Genomic DNA, 19909 nt, shown 5'->3' on the forward strand with positions numbered 1-19909 from the left:
GAGAGAAAAATAATTGCGAACATGTATTTGGATATTCCTAACCCTTTCAGTCATTCACCCTGTCACTAAAATAATGTAAAAGCCCCAAGACTGTGTATTATACGATGATAAAGGCCTAATAACGCTATGTTCATACAAAACTCCAGTATGTGTACAGTATGTTTTAGCGAATGTATTACGTGAATGTAATTACAGGTGGTTCCACGGAGTGATGTCGGCAAAGGAAGCGGAGCAGTTGATAATGGAAAAAGGCAAGAACGGGTCATATCTGGTGCGCGAGTCGCAGGCGCACCCCGGCGAGTTCGTGCTGTCGGTGCGCGCGCGCGGCCGCGTCTGGCACGTCATGATCCGTCAGCAGGTGAGCTGTCTATTGTTGAAATGCTTACAGTTTAGGGACGGTTTTCGCCGACACAAGGATCATTCAAAAACTACGCTTCAGTATTCTTTCGGTAAAAGAAAATGCAACTAGTTTATATATTTTCATTGTTGTTAAAGCGTATTAAGAATACACAGCACCTAAGTAAACTTTCGACGTATCTCTTTAAGGTTTATATCAAAGAGAAACATTCATTGAAGGTGCAGTAAATAACTTTTCAATTTAGGTAAAAAAAGGCTTAAAGTTATTTGGTTATTTTAATAGATTTATTAGATTTGTATGAATGTTCTTGATTAAGTTAGAACGGGGAAAATTGAAAGAAATATAAGCTCTCGATAAATAGCTATATACCTATCTATCTATGTGTAAGATGCCCCCAACTCACGACAGGCGGTAGGATTTGAACTCTGGGCTGGGCCAGCAGCGTCCGAGGCTTCGAGTGACGAGAAGCTATGTTTTTCGTGTATATTGTATTATTATACAGTAACTGTGGACGATAGACCTGCAAGGTGTTAAAATTTTTGAACATAATCAATCTTAAAATAATTTGCTCATTATTTAACATAATTATGGATATCAAAGTCGGACGTGTTATTTTCTTAATATTATGAAACGAATTTTCCTCCTCAATTTGAAATTAAGTAAAGCAATTGCGATTACTTATTCTGGCGGTTGGAATATATCGAAACACCTATGACTCAGACAGGCCAACGCATATATAAAATGCAAGTTGAATTTTAAAACTTTTTATAAGGATGATCACATTCCTTGCAAAACACGTATATCGTAAGATCAGGCAGATCGTGAAATTCGGATTAGGCATATCGTAAAACGTGAAATTCTTTGTCTCGTTCCCCGAGTCTAATTACTTTAATGTGACTACAGTCAGAACATTACACAGGAACATTACGATCAGCCACGGACATATCGATCTTCACTTGCATTATTTCACTAAATTCTGGTTTTTGGTACTTAAAAGGTATAATTATGTACCTAACATAAACCTGTTATTTCAATAAAAATCTCATATTAATTTTTACACAATAATACTATTGAAATGGTATTGCTTCCTTGTTGCTTTATTATAATTATAACTTAATGGACAAAGTTCTTTGTGTACCTAGTTTGATAGCTTTAAGGTGACGTTCGGATGTTAACTGCAGCTGAATTACTGCTGCCGTGCTGCGGCGCCGTCGTTGTTGCCGCCGCTATTTCTGAAAGGAGTACGTCGATATTCTTAAGTGATTGGACTCCTCGTCAAATTGAGCGTATGCGTGTAATATATATAAGAAATTAATCGTTATAATTGCTAGATTATGATGGTAAAAACAGAATCACGATATAAAACAGGGATTTGAAGAAAGCCTGTAATAAAAACATGAACTTGAAAAGAAAAACTTTTATACTCAAAAGCGTATAGGTACTTACTATTCATAATATTCTGTAAAACTATTATGGCTTTTTAAAAGAAAATAGACAAAATCTGACATGTAAATGAAACTGGATTTGTACCTATTATCATCATACATTAAAAAGTTATATTTTGATCTTGTTTGTAAGTTTATTCTAAAGAGAGTGAACAGAACTACTTATTCTAGGCATTATTAAACTCGTATTGTAATTTAAACTTAGGTAGGTAAATAAATAAATATTTTCTCTACTGCTCCACTGTAATGGTCAAATTAAGATTTCGTATAGCAAACTATAATTGCGTACTTTTCATATACGGGCTCCCAAGTCACCGATAACATTAATTTCGATACGCTGTAGTTAACAATAAAAAATTTTACCAATCACGTTAGTGATGGGCAGCGAGTAAGTTTCCAAAGTGAAACTTACACTTAAATTTCATGTAAGTTACTGTAAGTTTCAAATGGAAAAATTCGCTTATATTTCTTTTAATTTTTCTTAGTTTACGAGTTTTTAGCGAACAGACAAAGAGACGCGGCGGGGCGACTTTGCTATATAATATATTTAGATAAAGAATTTGTTAAAGATCTGCCTGCTTTACTGTCTCAAAATTGTTCACAATTTTTTTTATTGGAACGAATAGCGTACCACGTAGAATAAAACGTCAAGCGGAGTCTATGATGCTCAATACATTACGAATATAATGGCGTATCAGGATAACGAATAAGAAAGAGTAAAAAGAAATTTCATATATGAGAGATTAAAATACAATAATTATGTCTAATATACATACATGAAGCAAAACAAATAGCAAATATGCTTAAAACATTGAAAAAAAAAAAGTTGTATAATAACCGAGTGCGATTACCTCTGGCTAACACGCGGCTACTGTCATATGTTCTCGAATTTTCCGATCACAATCCGTCCAACTGACTTCATGAGTAGCGGAAAAGATGCACATTTCTATCAGAAACATTTCTTGTCAATTATGTAATTTTCAAAAGTTGAAAAATGTCACCGTTGAGGAAATACGTGAAATGTTTCAGATATTGCCCATCGCTAATCACGTGCCGCTTCGCTCCCATAGAAAATACAACTATTTTATGAGCATATTCATTAAACGCGCGTTTATGTCTTTTGTACTACATTTTGTCTATTGAAACACTTACCAATTTTCGTTAGTTATTTAGGTTTATAGTAAAAAAAACGATTATTTTAGATGACTTGTAGAAATATAAAAAAAAAAAAAAAAAAGCATTTATTTCGGACAATATCCATAATATAGTGATATAATCTTTTCTATCTCGTACCTTACTTAGGCACTCCTCCACAACCACGGTCCCACAGTCAGCTCAATAAGGATGGTATTGTAGGTACTTAGAAAGCGATATATATAATATGTAGATACTTAAATATTACATAGAAAACAGCCATGACTCAGGGACAAATAACCGTACTCGTCACATAAATAAATTCCCTTACCAGTATTTGAACCCGGGACTATCGGTTTTATAGGCAGGGTCTCCACCCACTAGGCCAGTCCGGTTTCCACCATAAATAATGATTATAATGATGCTACTGATATTTTGAATAATATCAAATCGCACTTATGTCAGCTCTCTGCTTTGGCTAATACCATCAGCTATCTACCCACCAAGTAGTTCAGTGCAAAGAGAACTAAGTAACTCTGTACCCCTAGTGTAAATTTAGTCGATAGCGAAACGTGACGTACGCGTTTGCGTTAAGTCTCATTTTGTATGGGGTTTTTGAACAGCGCGCCAAGCGGGACGTTTTGGAAAGTCAAAAATCTCATACAAAATGACACTTAACGCAAACGCGTACGTCACGTTTCGCTGTCGAAAATATTTACACTAGGGGTACAGAACTCCTAAGTGAAAAAACGTCTCGGTTCAAGTGAAGTTAAGTCTTATGTCAATGCTAATGTTTAAAGACGTTGACGCCGGCTTTTGTTGCTGTATCTGTACGAAGATTTATCTTAACCTATATATACTTACCCGTCTTACATATTCAATCAAATATATTGAATTACGGAAAATAACAATAAAGTGTCTTTTTACTGTGTATTTCTAATTTCCGTTTCATTTACCACCAATGCGAATTTAATTAATAGAATAGTATGAACTTTAAACGTGATGGTACCAAGTGAGCCGAAAATTTATGATCTCCTTTTCTTGTTAAAATTAGTGACAATAAAATATTTTTCACGTCAGCAGCTCGAACAAGGGTAATTTGCTGCTTAAAAACAGTGAGCAAAATCGCATTTTGCTCACCGAGTGAGACAAAATAACATTCAAGTGACCTTTAGATTCGAATGTCATTTCAACGTGCGGGGCCTAACACAAGTTCGAAATATTTGGATTCTATTGTCTTTATCCCTTTCACGTCATTAGCAAAAAGAAAGAGACAAAAAGTGCATACGTAATTCAACGGTATACTGACGGTTTATAATAAACCCCCGAAATAAGTCAGACCGCATCGTTCCAAAACACCCTACGAGTCTTCATTCGTAATAATTAATTAATGAAATAAAAGTTTAAAATTTAATTTATTTTACGTATTTTATTATACAATCAAAACAATGAACTTATACAAATTTACGCAATTGTTACGCAGTAAATAATTCTACTTAACTACTTTTAACGTTCTCTACTATAGTTGACAAATAGTAGTATCCGCAATTCGGACCGCATCTTACAAAGTTTTTTTTTACAAAAAAAAGTTGTCGATTGAACTGTCAATTGATGTTCGTTAATTCATTATTTTCGTATTATTTTATTGAAATTTCTTTCGTTTTGTTTTATTGCGGTAATTAAAGTTAATTGTTAGAATACCTTCATAAAACATGAGTGAAATAGTGATCCGTCCGTCTCGATTACATTTTTTCAGGTTGTATTTTTTGATGGCTGACTGACGTGAAAAATTTTGTGTACTACACGAGATCAAAGTTATTTACATCTCGTGCGCTTTTGAGTCCCTTACTACGCTCAACATTCTAAATTATTAACAGAAAATAAACTCTGAATTATACTGGAATAATAATATTCCTATAAAACTACTTAAGTTTGCCCCATTAACATCAGTGGAGTGCGAGCGGAGTTTTTCAGCACTTAAGTATATTTTTGATGTAAAAAGAAATAGACTGACTGCAGAAAATTTGGAAAAAATACTAATTATTTTCTTTAATAAATCTATACTTTAACAAACTTTTGTATTTATTGACTAGGAATTAAAATTTAAGTCAAGTAAGAAATTAATTAAATGATTACATATTTGATTAATTTGGGAGTCATGTCCACATTATTGCGAGCAATGACGCAAATTTGTCCGATCTCTGCTTATAAGGGATCAGTTAGTTATTACGTTTTATGTACTACTCATTTTATTGTTGACAATGAACAAAAAGTCAATAGTTATTGTAATTAGTAACAATGAATTTGCCGCAGATTACCAATGGCAAGATTTTTTGCTCTTCATTTGAGTAATCTGACTAAGTATAATTAGGTGCACGAGAAGCCCTCCCACACTTGAGCGGAGTAATACATAACTGCCTCCGCAGTCGCTGCCATTTTTTAGGCCGGGTCATTGAATGCTTTGGTTATTATCGCATTAAGAACATAGCTAGGAATTAATAATCTTAAACAAAATCTGGTGCGCCTATAAATCAGGTGCGCAAAAGTTCACATATAATCGCAACTAGGGTTTGGAAGTCCGAAAATGTTTTTTATACAATTTTATTTTTTATACTGAATCTAATACTAATATTAAATGTACTTTTTAATATAACGATTTCAAGTATCTAATATAATCATTATATTAAGCAGTTCTTTTCTGTTAGGTCGGAGTATTAACCTAACATAACCCACTTTTCTAGTATTGTCTTTAACAGTTATTATATGTACTAAAACTGTTATAAATAACCCTTTGTGTTAAGTAGTTAATAATTGCTGAAAATCAAATTAAAGCGTAAACTATAAAACTTAGACAAAAGTTCTGATTTCAATACAAGTTTTCATCGATGACTGTACGTTTATTGAGGTGGTCATCTTATTAAATCAATAAATATGAACAAACAAGAGTCCAACGGAGGTTGTCTCAATTTAATATTAACAGTTTTCACGGCCTCGCTCGGGCTCTAGGGCAGTATGACAGTCGCCCATCCCAAGACACGGGAAAGGGCAGCATCCACTCGGTTAAAGTGACAAAAGGGCATCTACGTGTTGGCTTCGGCTCCGTGCATGCTTCCCAAATGTCCGGAACGCCATTGTTCCGTGATGGATAAAGACATGATAAATAATATTAAATAATTAGCTTTTATAGAGCGATTCAGAATGAGATTTCGACGCTTAGATATAGCTGTACCTGTATTCTAGAATACTTATGCACTTCTAACTCGATTGCATCCACTCAAACTCGAGACAAATAAAGATTCACGATTGTCTCTCTGCTCAATATGTATTTTTATATCACGCAATCCTAAAAAATCGGTCTCGTGTACGTGGGTGGGTTTGAGGCGTGTTGATGTTTACTACCTGCTGGTTAATGTTATTTAAACTGCGCAAAATCATATATTATATTATTTTTACCGTTTAATGATATGAGTCTGATTTGTTTTTATTTATATAACTTACCTTCTATTTTTAACGAAACTGGATTTGGACGATATAATAAACTAAGTCGTCGTCATATTAAAAACTAGTATTCCGCAGTATCCATTTATCCAGTGTAACGGCAGCCCGTGAAACCTGTTGCCGAAATTCGGCGGCGGCGTCTCGGTTCTCGCAGAAGGCCACAAATTGCCGCAGGTAAGGTCAGAATCATTTAAGAACCTTGTGCACGCTGCTTCAAATCATACCATCGTTCGAAAAATTGGACAATGGCATAAATTAAGCAGTAAATAATAGCAGTAGGAGTAGGTAAGGGAACACCAAATATGTAAATAAATACTTGAAACACGTTATGGATACAAGTAGGTATGTGACTATAAATTTATTAGGTATAATAAAAATGCCGTACGCTTGACCGATCGCAAGAATTTCATTTTGCATGTAGCATCATGTTATAGTATTTTTTTAAACAGTTGCTCAAAAGTGCTAGGTACTTTACGTAGCTGTTTAACGTGCGGAAAGTTGGTTTTCGTGAACTATAGTGATTTTCACTTTTCCATTTTTTTTAAATTTATACTTGTTCCAATTCATGACTACTTATCTATTGATGAGTGTTAATGTTAGTTTCCTTTAAAAGCCATAATGAACATAAAAACCAATAATTACTTTAGATATAGTTTTTAATTACTCTTTTAGGTATGGGTCAACTGGAAGAGATCCCTCCTAGGGATAAGTTCGCCTTTGTACTACCCAATTATAGTCCATCTGATGTAATATTTATTTTTCTCGTACAATAAAATTTACTTACTTACTTAAAAACCTACTGTTAATGTAAGAATAATAAAAATATATATATTTCATATTTTATTACTTACCTCTGCATCATTATAACGCGTTTATTTTTTAATATTGAATATTGAAAAACCGTCCTTAACAGGTAGTCTGAATGGAACGGAATAGCTGCCGAAACGCTTGTCAAAGAAGAGGCGTTTTTTCTTACTGTAAGCATGTTTTAAGTTTCCAGAGGCAACATTCGATATTGTTTTTATACAATTGAAATACACAAATAATCACAATATACACAAATAATCGTAATTAACGATACTTAGATAATAATAGTACAATGTTTTATATTTACAATTGTTTCTGCCTTATAGAACATGCAAAAAAAAAATTACTTACATGTTGTTTTTCTTATTTTCACGCAACTAATTAAAAAATGTCGTTCGATACACGTGCGGAAATGTCATTCGTCACTCGTCCTGAGTCTTGGCACGAGCCGTAGGCGAGTATCTCAGTACTCGTGAAGTAATGACATACTTTCCGCACTAGCATCGAAATGTACAATTTCTAGTATTATTATTAGTAAATTAAAAATAAATGTTATTAAGGTAGAGGGGTGATTATATTTTTCCTGAAATATTCATGATAATGTTAATATTATGTAGAAAATTGATATTTGGATGGTATTTTTTAAACATTTTCCTTCAAACATCATCATTGGGTTCCTTTTGTACCTTTTTGGTACGGAAACCTATAAATATACCTACCGTTGCGTGGCAGATACTTACTGATGTGCCGTTTTCGAAAATATGCCCAAATGAGAGAACATTGCGAGAAACTGCTTGGCAATGTTCTCTGCAACGGAAATTTCCGAGAAAATATAAAATATGTGCATGACTTCAGATTTTGCATACTTTATGTATCATTCATAAGTGAAAACAATTTGAAAACGAATCTAAGAGCAACTTTCTCTTCTCTCTCAAGAAATTCCCGACCATGTTCTCGGGAATGTTCTTGCGAGAACTTTCTCGGCAGTTTCATTGTCCGTTTATTGGGATATTTTTTCTTTTTTGCAACAAAATTTCCTATGTGTGTTTTATTGGTATTAGTAAAGCGAACTAGTCTCGCAACAATATTTTAAACATAATAGAACAAAATTCATTACTTTCAAGAATATTCTCGGGAAAGTTCTCAGCAACAATATGTGCTATGTATTATAAGTTTATTTAATAATGGAAATCTAATAAAATGAAACAGTTGGAGGGTATATTAGATGACGTCACATTTCACTACGTGCTCGTGGTGCGAGTAGTGCGATTAATGCAGTCAAGTGCATACGTCGGTTTCACTCGCACCATCGATCTGTACATTGTTCCTCCAGACTGCACCTAACATGCACGGCCAGAACTGTAGAAACGTCAAGTACCTGAACATCGTAATGTCTTAATATAAAGAATATAGTTCAGTTTTGAAAGTGAAGTTTTTTACATGACTGCATATAAAAGGAGCGGGACATTTAGGTATTTGGATCATAGGTAATGCTTTTCATAAACAACATGTTTGCTTCTCGTCCTCGTATAGTTTGTCTTTAATAAGAGTTCTACTTAATAAGATAGCCACGTTGAAAATTATTTTCCCTCGTAGGGAGTTGCAGCTCCTGATTCAATAAATAATAGTACATTATGATATAAGTGTGCCAAGTTGGTCATCACACACGAGGCGATATTGTGCGCGCGAGCTGTAAGCGAGCGCGCAATAAGAAAGCCGATGTAGGTAATGACTAACGCACACGCGTTTCATACGACGTTTTTCAACACACTTGCGAGGAAAAAACAAAACTTATAAATTATAATTTTTTTCGCAAAACAATAAAAGTACAATTTTCAAAATGGTGGCTTCCAGTTTTAACATCGAATAATTGCACCAAAGCGTGCTGGGCTTGTAGGCACTTATTCGCCAGTTCATTGAAGTAAGCTACCAACACGTTTTCCAAGAAAGATAGGGAGTTTTTGCTGATTTTCCATTAAATAAAAGTTTCATATGCGGCCTATTATTTTTTACCCGATTTTGATGGTAAAAGGCTATCGTTCTCGGCTCTTGCCTCTTATTACTGGCAGCGTCTATTTTATGTGTTCTTCATTTTCAATGCTTGAAAATGACATTTCTTCAATATATAAATTAAAAATATGCAAAACTATTCCAATTTTTTTACACACGAATCCAATGCGCGCGCAAGGCAAAGGCGCGAACGAAATCGACAAACAGCCAATTAAGAAATGTAAAAAAGCTAATATTTTCGTATTTCTATTCGATGGATGGAGATCAAATCGATAAAATGTTATGTTTATTCATTAATGTAATTTAATCTATAAATTATCTTTGGTGTGATAAAACCTCTTTGAACTAACATTTGAAACCTAATAGTTGGTTAAAAAAAATGTAGTACTCGACCAAATTAAGAAGGCTCCGTTTCTATGCATATTATTAGCAATCAGTTACCTTCTTAACTCAGCTTGATAATATAATGAAAAAGCACGAGTGTTATGAATTCAGGGGTTGGACAAAAAGTGCGGATGACGTCAAACCACTTATAGGTGATTTCAAATAGTATTTTTGATTTTCATAAACAATTATCACTTATCATTTATCAACCTCTTTATTAAACGATATCGCCACTTGAAATGAGTAAGTACGTTTTTGACTGACACATTGTCAATCAGATGAACAATAAATTGACTTCGTTATTGTTTACCTATTGTATCTTCACGATTATATTTAGCTAAAATTTATATTTACTAATGTATAAGAAAACGCTCTAAAATGTCATCTTTACTCAAATATTGTGGCAATCCCACAGACTTGTTCTAACTAATTTCAAATAATTATACCTAATGGGAACAAGTTTCGTGAAATTTATTTTATTCACTACAGCACCCTACCAACTGTATTATTAATTCCATGGATTTATTTAAGATTATTTTGTTACTTCATTAATACTACTTTGTTACTACATGTCACATGGAAGTTTAAATACAATCTCAAACATCATCCTGTGTGCAAGATTACGTCATTTTTACGTCATCCGCACTTTTTGTCCGACCCCTGGTTATGATATACTGAAAATGCAGGCGTGTTTAATATCTAGGATTATGAGCCAAAAATCGGTGGAATAAACACGTCGTTTTGAGCAAGTGTGTTGAAAAGATATTTTTAACATAATTGGACCATTCAAATAGTCTTTTTTATGCAATCGGTCGCAAAAATGTGCATCTTACACTATGCAAATGCTGGAAATGGTCACTTTTTAATATATTTTATCTAGAAGAACGGTTTTTCCTTACTCTAAAATCGCTCTATATCTTTTACCTAAAGTTTCACAATCCTTTCAGTGCGCCATTTAAAGTGCACACTTATTGTATACCTCTATGTCTGACGTGTGCAGCACAAGAAGTACGACGTGGGAAGCGGCGAGCAGTTCTCGGAGCTAGCGGGGCTGATCGAGCATCTGCGCGCGTTCCCCTTGGTGACGGGTGCGGGCGAGGAGCTGCGCCTGCTGCAGCCCGTCTCTGGCACGAGGCTGCGCGCGCACCGCATTCAGAGGAAGGTCTCACAGATGCAGGTACACTTGGACAGTTTAGCACGTTCGCTCAAAGCAAGTATGTATTGTAGGAGATGCTATTTATTTGTGTAATGCAAAGACTAGCTAAATAATACCTACATCATTCTAATGAATGCTTTGATAAGAATAAAAGTAAGCAGCCGTTTCTATATGACCCAAAACAAATATGAAATATGCCTACCTGTAGTCTAATGACTACCTAGAGTCAGACCAAGACAAGTCTGCAACGATTTTGATAGCACGTGCAGTGCAAGTGTTATTTCAAACGTCAAACTTCTATGAAATCATGGCGGATAAACAACACTTGCACTGAGTGTGCTATCAAAATCGTTACAGACTTGTCTTGGTCTGACTCTACCTACCCACATGTATCTATAGTTTAATATGTCTTTGCACGCATCAAAAGGATAGGTATTATCTACATACCATTCTCTAACAGCTCAATAATACAGATAAATATGTATCTATTATGTAGAATAATTATCTGGAAGAGTAAGTATTTCAGGATGGCAAATACAATTGGCTCGTTAAGTGATGATAAGATGCTGAATGTACTATTATAGTACATTATAATACAAGTGTGCTAAGTTGGTCATTCTCATTACACACGAGGCGATATTGTGCGCGCGAGCTGTAAGCGAGCGTGCAATAAGAAACCCGATGTGTGTAATGTCCAGGGGTCGGACAAAAAGTGCGGATGACGTAAAAATGACGTACTTAATCTTGCACACAGGATGATGTTTGAGTTTGTATTTAAACTTCCGTGTGACATGTAGTAACAAAGTAGTATTAATGAAGTAACAAAATAATCGTAAATAAATCCATGGAATTAATAATACAGGTGGTAGGGTGATGTAGTGAATAAAATAAATTTCACGAAACTTGTTACCATAAGGTATAATTATTTGAAATTAGTTAGAACAAGTCTGTGGGATCCTCAGATAAATAGGTTTAATAGTCAAAAGTGGGAACAGTAGGTAAGATTAGCAGTATACGTGTTTGTCACGTACCTCCAAAAACGGAAAATTGCCACAATATTCGAGTAAAGATGACATTTTAGAGCGTTTTCTTATATATTAGTAAATATAAATTTTAGCTAAATATAATCGTGAGGATACAATAGCTAAACAATAACGAAGTCAATTTATTGTTCAGTCAGCGTCAAATACTTCGTAGCAGTCAAAGTAGCCAAATAGTTCGGTACACCATATATTTAGTATGGTGTACCGAACTATTTGGCCACTTTGACTGCTACGAAGTATTTGACGCTGACTGTTCATCTGATTGACAATGTGTCAGTCAAAAACGTACTTACTCATTTCAAGTGGCGATATCGTTTAATAAACAGGTCAATAAAGAGATTGATAAATGATACGTGATAATTGTTTATGAAAATCAAAAATACTATTTGAAATCATCCTGTAAGTGGTTTGACGTCATTCGCACTTTTTGTCCGACCCCTGGTAATGTCCAATGCACAAGCATTTCATACGACGTTTTTCAACACACTTGCGAGGAAAAAATAAAACGTATAAATTAGATTTTCTTGTCAAAACAGTAAAAGTGCAATTTTCAAAATGGTGGCTCACAGCTTTAACAACGAATAACTACACCAAAGCGTGCTGGGCTTGTAGGCACTTATTCACTATTGGGAGCGTGCACGACTGTCACGCAACCTAGTGTCCGCAATTATAGGGGAAAACGTCAATTCACTACATCTTATAAAACTACTCCAAAACTAAAAACTACTGAACGGATTTTCATACGACTTTCATCTATCAATAGAGTGATTCTTGAGGAAGACTTAAGTATATAACTTGTTAAGGTTTCGTGTAAATTGTTTGAAATATAACGATGTTGTCGGAAAAAATCACGCTGGCTAGGAGCTTTAATCGAAAACGCTGCCTAATCCGTTTGAGCTATAACAACACAATGTATGGTGGGGTTGTTTCTCATTCATAAGTCTACAAAAAAGTCCGCGATGTGAAATGTCTATCTTTTAAGGATAACTTACTATATCCATTCTTAACTTCTAGAAAAAGATCACGTAATATGTGGCATTTGCAAAGCTACTTACATGGATACATTATTAACAATTATCAAAATAAATACGTCAGTTATATTAAGCATTTCATACAGATTACAATGGTCACTTACACCATACAATTTAAATGAATATTTCAGGAGTAATCGTAAATCATTTCGAGCCATATAATTTGTACGAAATGTTAAAGACGCTATCCGCAGTTAGTTCAAATTTTTACCACCTTATGCGCTGGGATCGCTTTACTTACCCCCACCACGCACTTCGCACGGTCCCAATAGGCATTGATTTATAGAATAGTTTATTCATATGTTGACAATAAAATTAAGTGACAGATATGACATATTGAACGCCGTTGATGATGTTCTCTATGGTAAAAGATAGGTGATATGAAATGAGGTTGTAACATTCGTTCGCCCTAAAGATTTAAACGTCCATCTCATCAATTAGTCGACGAGGTGGTTTAATGGTACGCCTGCTTCGACGCGGTGCCATAGGTGTAGCGGCTGTGGCCGTACCGGCCTCATTCTGAGGAGAGAAAACTGGGGCAACTTCTGCATGAGATTCCGCTCCAGCTTCTGACCCTGGGCATGGCACTGTCGATCCATTGGCTTTCAATACTGGTGTTGACGATGTAACTGGTACCATAGTTCTCTCAGCTGGGCTTTCTTCTAGGTCAGGGAGACGGGGTCGTATGTGATCTGCGTGATACCTCCTCTCCACCCCAACTGGAGTGTTAATAACATAAGAATATCGATGTGTGCGTCGAGAGACCGTGGCAGGCTCCCATCGCGGCTGTTCCCTGCTTCGCACATACACAGCATCACCCGGTCTATAGTTTGGAGTCTGGTCAGGGGAGTTAACATTCGCTTGTATTTGTCTATACTGTAATGAACGTTTAGCACTTGGTCTGGCATTGTCAAGGAGACAATTTAGTTGTCTTCCAAACATTAGCTGGCCCGGCGCTTTGCCAGTTGTGCTATGGGGTGTTATGCGATAAGCGAAAAGGAAATGTTCTAAACGTTTCTTAAGGCATTTTGTGCTTGACGACATTCTGGTCTTGAAAGTCCTCACAAGCCTTTCGGCTAATCCATTCGTCCGCGGATGATAAGGTGATGATTTGATATGTTTAATTCAGTTTTTTTCACAGTAATCCTGGAATTCTTTAGAAATGAATTGGGGGCCATTGTCAGACACTAAAAATTGGGGTAGACCAAAGGTAGTGAAAATTGTATCCAGTTCATCACATAGTTTGGCTGTCGTTATTTTGGTCATCGGCTTGATTTCAATCCATTTGGAAAAAGCATCTGACAAAACCAACCAATATGAACCTTCGAATGGTCCGGCAAAGTCGACGTGAATCCTTTCCCAGGCTTGGTCTGGCATGGACCATGAGAAGATTGGTAGTATTAGGCCTATTTTCCTGGCATTTGTGGCAAGTCTTTACATGTGTGTCTATATCTATCTCTATAGTTGGCCACCAAACGTAAAAACGTGCCAGTGCTCTCATTGCTGAAATGCCTGGGTGCCCAAGATGCAGATATTTTAGGGTCGGTTTCCTCAGAGTGTCAGGAACAATAATACGGCCTTGCCACATTATTATTTTGTTTTCTAGTGACAACTCATCGCGCTTCCGGGCGTATGGTTTTACATCGTTGGAGTATTGATGCTCACGCCAACCAGTTTTTATAAGGTTAGTTATTCGTTTAAGCGTAGTATCTTTTCGCGTTTCATCTCGTATAACGGTTTCAGATAGTGCAAGATCGCCAATGCTGTCAGTTTGCAGTCGCGCTACAATTTTGTGGACCTTGAGTTCAGACTTGGAAGGTAATTCCTCTGGATTGGGCATCCTGGATAAATAATCTGCGATGAGATTGTTGCAACCTTTTGTATACTTAATATCGTAATCATAACTGCCAATTATTAAAGCCCATCGTACTAGGCGATTGTTGGCGAGTTTGGGTAAGTTTCGTTGAGATCCCAAAATGTGTATCAGGGGCTTATGATCCGTGACTAATGTAAATTTAGTGCCACGAAGATATTGGTCAAATTTTCTAATCCCAAATAATATTGCGAGAGCTTCGCGGTCTATGACAGAATACTTTGACTCTGCTGGTCGGAGTTTTCGTGATGCGAAAGCAATTGGTTGTTCAATATTATTCCTCATGTGAAAACGGACTGCGCCCACGCCCTTCTCTGAAGCATCACAGGCTAAGTAAAGTGGGCACTTATCATTAAAAGCTACAAGTGATTTTGAATGAACAATCATTAACTTAGCACGTTCAAAAGCCTCAGCTTCCTTGTTGGTCCATTGCCATTTCATTCTGTTCCCTGTTAGTGTGTGAAGATCGGCGCATACACTGTGTAAGTGTGGTATAGATCGCTCATAAAAGTTGACTAATCCAAGGAATGATCGTAGCTCCTTGGCATTAGTTGGTGGGGAAGATTTGCTGATAGCTTCTATCTTTGATTTTGTAGGGCGTACTTTATTTTTGTCAATTGTGTGCCCAAGATATTCTACTTCTGGTTGTGAAAAGGTACATTTCTTTAAATTTACTTTTAATCCAGCTTGTTCCAGTCTTTCAAATACGGTACGTAGTGTTTCAAGGTGGTCTTTGTCGTTTTTTCCTGTAACCGCAATGTCGTCAAAGTAGACTGCTACATTTGGCAATCCCTCCAGAAGCTTGTCAAGATAATGTTGGAATATTGATGGGGCCGTGGAAATGCCAAATGGCATTCGGTTGTAGGTGTAGTATCCTTTGTGTGTCGATATTGTCAAGAACTGTTTAGATTCGGGCTCAATTTCAAAATGTAGGTCTTTTAGGTAAATTTTTGAAAAATTTTCAACCTCCGCTAGACTCTGGCGTAGTTGATCAAACAAAGGAACAGGGTGTGCGTGTGTTATCAGAACAGGGTTGAGTGTGCTGCGGAAATCACCACAGATTCTGATCTGGCCATTGGTTTTCACCACGTTAACTGTCGGTGTTGCCCACTGGATCGGAGTCATATTTTGGTCTACTTTGGTTATAATTCCTTCTTCAACCAAACGATCCAGTTCAACTTCTATGTTTTTCTTCATTGAGAATTTAATTGATCTGGCTGTGATGTGTTTCGGTTGTGCATCGGGCTTGATGTGTATGTTTACTTGATAATCTTTTACTTTTCCAAAAGTGTTGTATGCTTGTCCAGAATTTGTTTTAGTGTAATGGCTTCCTGTCGAGTTTTCTTGATCGAGTAGACTGGTTTTGGAAAATCCATCTGGAACATTTCGCTTCATTGAAGGCCGAACAACATAGGGTCTGCTGATTTCATGACAATAACAGGAAGTAGTCTTTCCTCATTTTGAATGCGTACGCTAACGTTTGTTAGACCCTTTGGTTTAAGTCTTGTATTTCCATATGCGCGCAAGCTGGGAGCCTTTATGAGGGAAGGAGTTCCGATACGCGCCCAGAATTGCGTACTAATGATCGAATAGAGAGAACCGGGATCCCAGTCCATCGTGCAGGGAATGTCGTTAATGAAAACATCAATTTTTTTGCTGTTCTTGCTGTTCGTTTTACTTATTTGACAGACGATGTCCGTTTCATCTCCGCTGTCGTCTGAGTAGGAAGATTGAGACGAGTGGCTGCTACTCCTGTCATGCTTAAGTTTGTGCAGCTTGTTTCTTTTGGTAAATGTTGTTTGTTTATAGTTTCGATAAGGTAAGTATGCTTTACCTGATTTGATGCAGCAGTCCTCGAAATGGCCTGGTGTTTTGCACTGTTAGCATGTATGTGTTTTGGCAGTACATTGGTTTAAAGGGTGTCTTGCGGGCTCACCGCATCTCAAACATTGATGGGTCCGTAATTTGCGCGGTGATGTGTTCTGGTAAGATTTGGAGTTTCTTTTAATCTTATTGACATTGGCCTGTGTGTCTGTATCGCCTTCTGCTCGTTCCCGAGATTGAGCAACGCTAAAAATCTGAGAGAAAGTCACTTCTTTCATCTTACCTTCTTGAATTTCTTGTAGATCAGGCCATTTTTTGTTTAAGATCGATCTGTAATTGTTCGTGGTTTAGCCCGGTTGCAAATCGGTCACGTAACTGTCGCTCTAGTAGATCATCGCTATAGCCACAATCTTTGCTTATTTCTTTCAGCCTGTTAGCGTAATGTTCCATAGATTCATTTTCTTTACGTATGCAGTTCCAAAAGTCCGTTAATGCTCTATATCTTGTGCGTTTTATTCTAAATAGGTCCATTAGTTTATTTCGTATATCCGCGTATGTACTGTCTTCAAAGTGTGGTGTAAGTGCAACCTTTATTTCGTGAAAGATCTCCGCTGAGAGGCAGGTGAAAAGTAGTTCCTTCTGTATGTTGCGTGCATCCTCGTCCCAAAGTTTGCATTTTGTTTCGAAATAGTCAATAAATTTTTCGACTGCGGTATCGTCTGGATTGAATTTGTCGCTCTTAAAACCGTTGTAAACATTGTTTCTGTTACCGTTAGTATTCGAAAAGCTAGGTGACTCCGTGCCGTTTGTCGTTGTTGGTGTAGGAGCGGCGGCAGCTGCGTTTTGCTGTTGCGATAGCTTCTGCTTCTGTTGTGAAGCTTGCAATGTAAGAAACTTGTCAAATTGTTCGCTGTTCATTTTGTGACGAGTTTTGTTTTAATCCTCGTCGCCACTGATATAAATTACATATTCATTAAGATTTATAGAATAGTTTATTCTGTTGACAATAAAATTAAGTGACATATATGACATATTGAACGCCGTTGATAATGTTCTCTATGGTAAAAGATAGGTGATATGAAATGAGGTTGTAACACATTGAAGTAAGCTACCAATACGTTTTCCAAGAAAGACGGGGCGTTTTTGCTGATTTTCCATTGAATAAAAGTTTCATATGCCGCCAATTATTTTTCACCGGATTTTGATGGTAAAAGGCTATCGTTCTCGGCTCTTGCCTCTATTAGTATTACTGGCAGCGTCAATTTTATGTGTTGGGCTTGTAGGCACTTATTCACCAGTTCATTGAAGTAAGCTACCAACACGTTTTCCAAGAAAGACTGGGCGTTTTTGCTGATTTTCCATTGAATAAAAGTTTCATATGCCGCCTATTATTTTTCACCGGATTTTGATGGTAAAAGGCTATCATTCTCGGCTCTTGCCTCGATTAGTATTACTGGCAGCGTCAATTTTATGTGTTCTACATTTTCAATGCGTGAAAATGACATTTTCGTCAATATATAAACTAAAGACATGCATAATTATTTCAATTTTATGACAAATACGGAAAATGGCTGGCGTGTTATTTTTTTTACGCACGATTCCAATGCGCGCGCAAGGCAAAGGTGCGAACGAAATTGACAAACAGCCAATTAAAAAAATGTTAAAAAGCTAATATTTTCGTATTTCTATTCGACGGATGGAGGTCCAATGTTATGTTTATTCATTCAGATAATTTAATCTTTAAATTATGTTTGGTGTGATGAAACCTCTTTTAACTAACATTTGAAACCTAATTGTTGGTTAAAAAAAGTATTATATTTTACGACCAAATTAAGAAGGCTTCGTTTCTATGCCTATTATTAGCAATCAGACTAACTAAGTCGGATAGTAAAAGCACGAGTGTTATAATATACTGAAAAAGGAAGCGTGTTTAATATCTAGGATTATGAGCCAAAAATCGGTGGAATAAAAACGTCGTTTTGAGCAAGTGTGTTGAAAAATACTTTATGGTGAAACAGTTTTTCGTAAAACGATAGACAGTGATCCTAAGGTTTTTTTCTGATAATTACTTTTCTTTGTTTAAGGACATTGAAGATTCGCAAGAGCTAGATTCGAAAAATGGATTTGACGGAGAATTCCAGTCGATTAAGATGTTAGAAGATAGGCACGTGTTTACTACAATCGAGGGAAATAAACCAGAAAATATTTTGAAAAATAGATACAGGAACATACTGCCCTGTAAGTTGATAACTATGACAATATAATATAATACTACCATACCATAAGGTTATAAATGCGTAACTCTGTCTGTCTGTTATTCATTCTGTTAGCTCTTCACGCTTAAGCCTCTGAACCGATTTTGATGAAATTTATTAGGTACCGGGATAGTTTGAGGCCTGAGAAAGGGAAGAATACTTTTGCACGCATTTACTAAGACATCCTGTACATACTTTGAGCTTGTACATACGACAGTCTGCATTTGGTTATAAATTTAAAAAAATAATAAACGCTCCCTAAATATAATATATTATAATATATTGTACGAAACAAGGATAGGTAACTGATATTGTTTCTGTTTGGTTCTGAAAAATAATGGTATTAATTTAGAATAATGTGGGTAAATGTATGTATTTAGATGACCAAACACGGGTAGCGCTGCGGCGGCGGAGCGGCGAGCACACGGAATACATCAACGCGAGCTACGTGCGCGCCGGCGCGGGCCTGTACGCCTCTATGCACTCCTCCACCGAGAGCCTGGACAGTTTGCAATGTACTAACTCTCACTCTTTTTCTTAGAAACAGCACCTCTAGGAGTCCGGTCAATAACACGACCTAGGCCGTGTAGTAAAGGTTTCAGTCTTACATAGAAATATCATATTTGAACAAACCAAGTAGGTAATCTTTATTAATCTGCCGTTATTTCTCACTTTTTGAACATATTAATGAGTAATAGACCGTCACAAATCAATATAATTCGTAAGTTACTAAAGGTCAGCTGTTGCTCCGTTGGTAGGTATTAGATGGTAAGAATGTGATTCCTTCCAATAAAGAATTTATCAAATTACAGCTGATTAAACGTCTTGAAAACATTAAGTCTGACTATATAATGCAGGATTATAGTAATTACATATCAGCTTATGGTGGTGATGTAGGCTGATTATACAAGTACATATATTCTAGACAAGAATTATCTTTAAAAATTCCAAACATGTTTTTCAAGGATTAGATCTGTTCTATTTATCAATTTATAGAACAGTTATACCAATAGATATGTCTTGAATACCTGATCGACCCCCTGTTCGAATGGGTATATTTAGAAAAATGCGAAACTTCTTTTTCCCTACTT

The 19909-nt window shown here is 36.2% G+C and overlaps 1 protein-coding gene and 1 pseudogene across 2 annotated transcripts in view; one reads left to right on the forward strand and one right to left on the reverse strand.

The window, feature by feature from the left end:
• Nucleotides 1–19909, forward strand: part of LOC133517776 (tyrosine-protein phosphatase corkscrew-like) — a 45584-nt gene that overhangs the window by 17081 nt on the left and 8594 nt on the right. For both annotated transcript variants that reach the window (XM_061851203.1, XM_061851195.1), the window contains exons 2-5: nucleotides 196–358; nucleotides 10637–10813; nucleotides 18648–18801; nucleotides 19199–19333. In XM_061851203.1, the coding sequence (XP_061707187.1) occupies nucleotides 196–358; nucleotides 10637–10813; nucleotides 18648–18801; nucleotides 19199–19333 (629 nt within the window). The remainder of the gene's footprint in view (nucleotides 1–195; nucleotides 359–10636; nucleotides 10814–18647; nucleotides 18802–19198; nucleotides 19334–19909) is intronic.
• On the reverse strand, nucleotides 14136–16355 carry LOC133517763 (uncharacterized protein K02A2.6-like; annotated as a pseudogene).

Source organism: Cydia pomonella, chromosome 1 (assembly GCF_033807575.1).
Source record: "Cydia pomonella isolate Wapato2018A chromosome 1, ilCydPomo1, whole genome shotgun sequence".
Taxonomy (NCBI): domain Eukaryota; kingdom Metazoa; phylum Arthropoda; class Insecta; order Lepidoptera; family Tortricidae; genus Cydia; species Cydia pomonella.